At 39.4% G+C, this 8,190-nt stretch overlaps 1 protein-coding gene across 1 annotated transcript; it reads right to left on the reverse strand.

Annotated features, from left to right (window-relative positions):
- Positions 1 to 131: 131 nt before the first annotated feature.
- Positions 132 to 6,277, reverse strand: ctbs (chitobiase, di-N-acetyl-). The gene is made up of 7 exons (XM_084953797.1): positions 6,102 to 6,277; positions 3,786 to 3,924; positions 2,743 to 2,951; positions 2,283 to 2,454; positions 2,093 to 2,190; positions 1,141 to 1,302; positions 132 to 619 (listed from the first exon to the last, which is right to left on the reverse strand). The coding sequence occupies exons 1-7, from the start codon at positions 6,213 to 6,215 to the stop codon at positions 431 to 433; spliced, it is 1,083 nt and encodes a 360-aa protein (XP_084809923.1). The 5' UTR covers positions 6,216 to 6,277; the 3' UTR covers positions 132 to 430.
- Positions 6,278 to 8,190: the final 1,913 nt, after the last annotated feature.

The raw sequence follows: 8,190 nt of genomic DNA on the forward strand, positions 1-8,190 counted from the left end.
CTAATTAGTTATGTTATTTGATTGGACCAAAGTAGTTTGCATTGTTTTATAATGTCGATTTAAGTTTGGGTTTCTCAGATGATGTAAACTCTGATGTGCTGAGATAAAAAATTCCACTGCTTACTCTGTAATTTCATTCAAAGATTTATTAGAAACAAGTTTTATTTATTTAAAAAAGTGCATAAATCTCAGTAAGCTCAGTGTAGGTTTAAAGACTGGCTTTCCTTTTTAGAGAATCACAGTTATTTCGCTTAGCAAAGAGGAATGTAACCCAGTCAAAGGCAGCAGCAATAAAAGAAACAATTAACTCTCAAGTGCAAGTATGCCTCGAATACCCCCTTTACTGCTACAAAGGGAGGTGTTGACTTAGCAACAAACAGAGGCGGGCTCTGGGATGGTGGACATTTTTGCAGCTTTGTCACGTGCACAGCTAGCATCCTAAAAGAGCGTTCCACATCATTGTTGTCTGTTGCCTGGCGACCGGATCATCACTGTAGTCCAAGATGTTGGCGTTCCACATGCCAATACCCCTCAGGCCCTTAGACATCACCGAATCCGCCTTTGGGCAAATACTCTGTGGGTCATCGTACCAAACTTGATGGATTTGTCCGTCCTGGTCCTGAGGAAAGAAGCAACAACATAAATTTGATAATAGCGCCATCTTGTGGTCTGAAAAGATTTGTCCATCCACCCTGAGGGCAAATAGCAGAAATGTTTATAGTTGTTTCAGAAGGTTAATTCCTTCCGTTTGGGAAGTGACACTGCTGTACTTTAACAGTGCATCCAGATAAACGGCTCTTCCCTGAAATACAAGCGCCACGCAGGCATGAAGCTAGTCAAACTTAAACTTAAAGAACACAAGCCTGAAAAGATGATCATATATATGAGTCGAAATCTTGGTTTGCATATTAATATTTGTTTTAAATATTAACTGGAGCTAAACAGTGCACAGATCCTTTCTTGCACATATTGCCTTTTTGGTCCGAGACCTAAAACATTTCGCCTGGAAGCAAAAGAACTAAAACCCAAATATTTAAATGCACATTTAATTTTATAATTAATTGAACACCTTATCCATGCATTTGTATACTTCAAGAAGAAAAAGAATTTATCCTTAAAATATGAAAGAAAATTGAGCACCTTGTAATTGAAGTAGGGAGCCTGCTGCTCGTCGTCCCAGAGCCTGCCTGACATCGAGCTGTTGACCTGCTTCATGAGCCACTTGTACGGTTTCTGTTTTCCAGCAGCATCGCTGCAAGGAACTCCACGGAAAGGCACTTTCTCTATAGAGCACACGCCCTCCTGGTGTGAGAAAAGAAATGACGGCGTGTTATAATAACAGGCAGAAGTGGCCTCGTATTATATCACATATGGCCCACACTGGGCAAGGTTAGTAATGCTATCGGCTAATAACCTATACAAATGTCATTATCCCACCTTTGTTCAGCTGAATGAACAAACATCGTGTCCCCATTCGAGGAGACACCTTTTTTAAACATTCTGTTCAAAGGTGATTCCTAGTTTCTGTACTTATCAGTTTCAAATAATCTCAATAAATATCTAGAAGACACTCAACATGCATCGCAAATAAGAGCTTAAGGCTCAGGAGAAAAATATGTTGCAGTTTTTGTTGCAGAGTCCCACACCATCTGTTTGACACAAACAAAACCAGACTTTACATTTTTAGTACTACTTTGAGCTGATGAGGTTTTCCAGTAACAGCACAGCATGTGCAGGATTGGAACAAGAAGAGATCATCATCATAGCATCACGATACAGACGTGTGACATCCAGTTAAACTATGGACTAAATGAATGACAGTCTGAGACAAAGTAAAATAAATAATAGCATTTAAAGGATCGCGAGTGTGTTTATCAAGTTTAACTGCAGTTCGTCTGATAGTTGCTGTGACATTTTATATACAAAAACACCGACATTACAGTGGCACTGTGAGAGAAGTCAGAGGACTGCCACAGTCCAGTCTAAAGCAGATCCACGCAGAAGACGTTTCAGAAGAGAAATCGCTGGTCTTCAAAAACCTTCAACAACAAACTAATCCTCACTTTTATTTTTTTAATGAACAATCTCTTACCTGGGAAAAGTTGAGGCATGGATAGTCATAGCCGTACCACGGCACTCCCATCACTATCTTCTTTGGACTGATCTTCAGATTCAAATACTGGTCATAAGCTACAAAGAACGACACCGAGTATTTCATGTCATTGTCTCAAGTAGATTTACAACAACATGCCTTTCTCCTGTTCTACTATAAAACCACAAACCATCGAGAGTCTGACGGAGAGGAGCGTTTGCCATTGCAACGCAGTCGCCGGTGATCTGGCTCTGCTCGTCGTAGGACATCACAAACAGCAAGTCGCAGGATTCGGCAATGGTTACGTAATCATAGCAGCGCTTATCAATGCATTTTGGTGACCAAGCGACATCAAATGAGACCTGAGGAATCAGGAAAAGGTAAACATCAACGGGATGATGATTTTAAAATCACTCAGAAAGTGCTCATAGGCCTTTATTCATTTACCCAGTCTTACCAAAAGACTTTTTATCTGATTTAGTGCTCAGCTCAGATAAAATAATTATAGTGGATGATGTGTTTGTAACGATATAGAAAAATAAGCACGTCCTGTGAAGACTGGTGAAGCTGGGTTTAGTATGGATTTCAAACTGAGAGACTGGCCTTGGAAAATGACCGTTGTCTCCGAGTGCCCAGTCATTCCGCTTTACCTGAGATCCTGGGATCTCCCTGTGAAACATCTCAGTGGTCTCTTTGACCAGAGATGTTAAGGCATAGTACTCTGGTGAGCCCTCTTCCACAGCTTGTTCAATGTCTATGTTAATCCCGTCCATAAACTGACTCTTGGCCAACATGACCTTGTCTGTTATCCACGCAGTTCTGTTGTCCTGGTCCACAATGTAGGAGAGGGGGACGTCGCCTTTACCCAATAACACAAAAAGATAGACAAATGTACAAAAACTCAATGAGAAGAAGCACCACATACAGTACCGTGCAAAAGTATTGAGCCACGCCTGGTTTCTTTATATCCAGACTTTCTTGCAATTTATTTAAGTTGTCTTGAGCAACAGTCTTTCTTTGGACATTGGCTGATTGTTCCCTCATCAGTCCTTGTATCTGATCGTTTTCAGACGCTGACCTATGAATCACTCGGGCATAAAATGCAGCTAATTCAAGGGATGAACCGGGGTTGTGTCTACACATAACAATTTGTCAGAAAAAAAAAACACATTTTAAATATTATCTTTAGGCACTTTGTTACCAATCTACCAATCTGTGACAAAGACGCACAAATTGTTCTAATTTCTTTATCTACAACTATGAATCCAAATTTGAAATTTGTATTTTGCTTCAAACCATCACCAGTATGTACAGGAGGAGGTCAGGAGAGGTGTAGAGCAGTGATTGTTGACAGAAAGAAATCGTGTTTAAGGAAGTTCAGGTTTTTTTGCTGAGAAATAAAGGTGGTAATACCGAATATTGACTTTCAAGCTTGTTAGAATTTGAAAAATCTATTTTTTCTTTGTGTATTGTGATTCCATGTATGTTTGCATATGTTTCAATAAATTTCCTATTAAAATAAAAAGTAGTGAGGGGTGCTGCTGTGAACTGAACAGTCACAGGACGTAAATAGACGTAAATGGACAAATGAAATATGGAATTATCACAACATCAGTGCAAGTATTGAGAGATATTTAGTTACATGTAGGCAAACTCCAGTCAGCTCTTAGTATAATAAAGAAAGTTATCTTACCTTTGAGGACGACCCGTGCGCCTTTGGAGTGAGCGTAACACATGAGCTCAGCATCATATTTTCCAAACGCTGCCACTGTTGTTACCGTGCTCCAGTTGTAGGATTTCCATGTCTTCCCACCCACGTCAAATATAAACACCTGAAAACGACGCACACACGCACACAATTAAAACACACACAGTGGCATAATAGCAAAGCTAATGATGAGGATTTACTGAAAGTAATTTACTGAAAGGTCAGAACTGTTAAGTACTACATGTGTAAAGGAACATCTGGTATACCTACTGAACAGCTGTCTAAAAAAATAATCAGAAACTGAAGATTAAAGTAGGATTTACTGATTATCTGAGAGTTATATGGTCGAGTGTATAATTTTGTAACCTTATGATGGTGTTCATTCTTGGTCAAGCCTCCCCTGAAAACCAGATTTTAACCTCTGGAGACTTCCTGGTTAAATAGGTAAATGTAGACAAATACCACCCTCGTTCTTCTGCACTTCTTCTGTACTACTGATGTCAAATAAACTGTTATTGAAACTATTTGCCTGAATGATTTTTGGTCAACAAAATCCTGCATTCAGCAGAGCAAACATAAATACATGTTTATAGACAGCACTTCACTGTTTCACAGTGGAACTTTATGAAGTTGAATATATTTAGCTTTAACAGAAAAGCCCCTGGTGTTCCAACAGGGCTTTGATGTGCCTTGTAAATGGGAACTGAAAATACTGTGTTTAGAGTATTATTCCAACAGGGGCGACCTCCAGGCAGGTATGGACACATTCTTATCAGCACGGAAGAAACAGAAGAGCTAAAAAGTTCTATTTATATGTTTTATGGCATAAAACAACAACAACAACAAAATAAAGTGTTGGTGGGATTGGTTTGTTACCCTTACTGGGGAATACTGAAGTTTCCTCAAGCTCCTAAGTAGAAAAAAATTCTGGGGGTGTTTTCTTAATTTTTAATGGCCTGTGGTTAATAGATGCAGCATTAACCACAAGCATAAAATTAAATTAAATTAAATGAACAGACTATGTTACCCAGATTTATATAAACTCAGCACAAACAGTAAGGAAATTTGTGTTTGTGCGATAGCAGAATAAACTGTTTGGTATTGGTGGAGAAGATTTGACAAGTTTTTCATGGGCACAACCCACAAATGCACAAATATCCCTTACAAATGTTTCACCATTTACGAGGAAACAATCGTGCTTTTCACTGATATTAGATTTATTGCCAAGAAGCACTGTTACAACAAAGAAATAATGAACCAAACACAAACTTTAAAGGGCCACATATTCACCGTGTTCTCCTGAGAGCAGGTAACGAGAACAGTGTGTGATGATATGGGGCTGGACTGCGATTATCTGGAAACCAATACGAGGTTCAGTGTGTGCGGACTATTGAGCTGGTCCCTGGACACACATACGAGCTGGGAGCTCGCCTAACTGGGAGCCCTGTTAGTTTCACCTGAGGATGGTCTCTAAGAGAGAGAGTCAAACAGCTGTCAAACGAATCTGGGCCACGAGCCTTATAGTTTTACACCTGTAAGCGACACTAAAGAGGACTGGTAGTGTCATGTAATTAATATATCCTTAGTGCTTATTTTCTTTATTATATTGTTTTATGTACTTTAATAATGAAGGTTTGTAACGCAAGGCCACTTTTGACTCATAAACTGTGCTCAGCCAGACTGAAAAACAGGACGTTAGTGTAGAAATATACAAGTATATTAACAAATACAGGAAGCCAGACAGAAAAGAGGAACTTGTACCATATAAGGAGTGCTTGTATCGAAACTGTGTGACGTGTAAAGTACCGAAATAACACCTGTATGTGAGACGTTTTTAAATTCTAATGTTAGAGCTTCTGCAACTGGCTTTGGGCTGTGCAGGGCTCTCTCTCTCTCTTCCGGAAGATGATTGAATAAAAAGAATTATAAATGTTTTGACCACTATGAGTCGGGCTTTCTCTGGTCTATCATGGGGATCAAAGAATCGGGTTTTAATAGTAGCTACTGAGTCACACCTCCATCATAAGACCAACTTTTATTATTACAGTGGCGACAGCACCAAGCAGCAGCCTTAGCTCATTGCAGTTGTTGCCATTTGTAATTAGAGTAAATCCGCAACGTTTCACCTGTTTCCGATGAGCTTTTACATCAACAGCACCAACACTTACGTGATTTACGCCACCGCACTGTTTGTAAAGTGTCTCAAATGTCTCTGGCTGCGAGCGATGAGCGGAGGGTTCAAAGGTTTTTTGTTTTTTTCGGCCAAGTTTTAGCAGCAACAGGTTGGTCAACTAAGTTTACCTCGAAGTCTTTCTCCTCGCGGATCTGCTGGCAGAGCTCCGGTCTCTCACACGGACACACGCTGGACCTACAGGCGGTCAGGAGCGAGCACAAAATCACAAGAAAGCTCAACATCTTTAGCAGAAAGAGGAAATTTTTAGCGCAGAGTGAACCCGTGCGACTGTGAGCTGCCCTACGGCGTGCGAGATGGGACAAACTTCTACTGTCATTTATCCGTACAGCTTCAGAAAACAAAGTAATCCAAGTCGCTAGAAAAATTTCAAATAGATATATTTCTATATTACAGAAAAAGCGGGTCAGGCTGCCAACAGAGGTCAAAGCAAACCAGGCAAATATTGACAGATTTGAGTTCAGGGGCAGAACACATCTCCAAATGATGAACTCTGATCTAACCTTCCCAATTATGATATGGGTCAATCTGACCCATTATCACCCTCTCTTCCTTTGATCGGTTACACAATGTGTCTTTGTCGCTGCATCAAGTGTTATTCTGTTCGGATCATCATAAAGTACCACATAAATACTTTACAAAGAAACTCTTGAAAGCTTTGATATTTAATGTGAGTCATCTCTTTTTATTTGCAGGCTTTTAAGGGAACTTAATACAGGTATTTCGAGTGTCGTGCTTCCTTTGGCCTTTTATTTAAAAAATAAAACAAAAAAACACTATATACATTATTTCAATTGAGATGGATCCCAGTTATAGTTATCTGTGAAGCCAGATTACAACAACCATATGTCTTGTTTATGTCCTAAAGACATAAAGGTCTGAATGGTTTGTTGTAATTGGTATATAGCTGTGCTCCAGTGCTATTGTGACACATCTTTGAAGTAATTTTTTAGTGACATTTATTCTCTAAGATGCATGTAAAACAAGTTTCTAGGACTGTCTTCATTTATGTGTGCAGAATTGTCAAATAATAGCAATATCGTAACTCCTTATCATCAGTGTTTCCTTAAAAGTCCCTTAAAAAGTTGATCCAGGGCACTGCATCAAGAGCACTCCCTCGCTTTTCACAAAACTCAGCACATGTGAACTAAAATCATCTGTTCATGAACAACAGAAAAGAAGAATTTAAGGATTTTGAAGGTAATTTAACTGGTCGAAATGAGGAGAAGACCTTTACTGTAACAAAGAGAGGAGAAAAGAAACATCCAGCAGCTAGGGGAGCAATATCAGCATGTGATGACCTGCACACCATCTGCCAAGCAGGCCATCACAGGAGAGCCAGCAGATGTCAGGAGTCCAATGAAAACCCTCTGTGTGTACGTGAGGAGGAGGTGTTTGCTCCCAGTGTCACCCTCTGCATGTTGTTCCCAGCAATCAGCACGCTGTGTCCAGTTTTTAGTGCATCCGAATGAACAACTGTCTGACATTTTGGCAAAAGCTAACCTGCTAAAGATGTTGGGCACCAGATGAAACGATGATGTGTTTTGGCTCGGGGTGTAATAATGTGGCATTACGTGAACATTACAAATTGTGGTGTGTGTTCAAACGTGAAATGTGCAGCTTTTGTTTGGCTTCAAGAACAGCTGGTCATGAGCAAAACACTGAATATCTCTAAAAAGCAAAAATAAATAAATACATTTGGCTGAATTGATGTTTTTTTCTACCCGATTTTAATTATTGAAAATATAAAAATGAGCTGGTGAAATAATTTTGGAATTAATTTTTCTTTAGCAGAGATTCAGATCTACTTACAGTTTTATCCACCATTGCTGAGCATCGTTATTTATCAATTTATTCTTTATAATTGTATATAGAATAATAATTGTATCTCAACAGTATAAATAACCCTGTAACACTTGGATTAATAATTTTGCACACAGTTTACTCACACAAACGCACACAAAAGTTAAGTTAAAAACAATCAGAGGTGTTGGGGTGGGGGATACCAGATTATTAGAACATGTGAATTGCTTGTAGAACTTCATTTAAAATACTATAAATTTATTGTGTGTACAAGTCAAAAAGGGGAGGGGAGGGGGGCAGACCTGAAATTAGCCTGTGTCTCATAATGGCTGGGAAACGTGACCTCGTCCTCATTCACTGACAGAGACAAATGTAAGAGGTACCAACAAACAGGCC

The sequence above is a fragment of the Perissodus microlepis genome, chromosome 15 (genome assembly GCF_051167445.1).
Source record: "Perissodus microlepis isolate ML-2025 ecotype Zambia chromosome 15, ASM5116744v1, whole genome shotgun sequence".
In the NCBI taxonomy this organism is placed as follows: Eukaryota; Metazoa; Chordata; class Actinopteri; order Cichliformes; family Cichlidae; genus Perissodus; species Perissodus microlepis.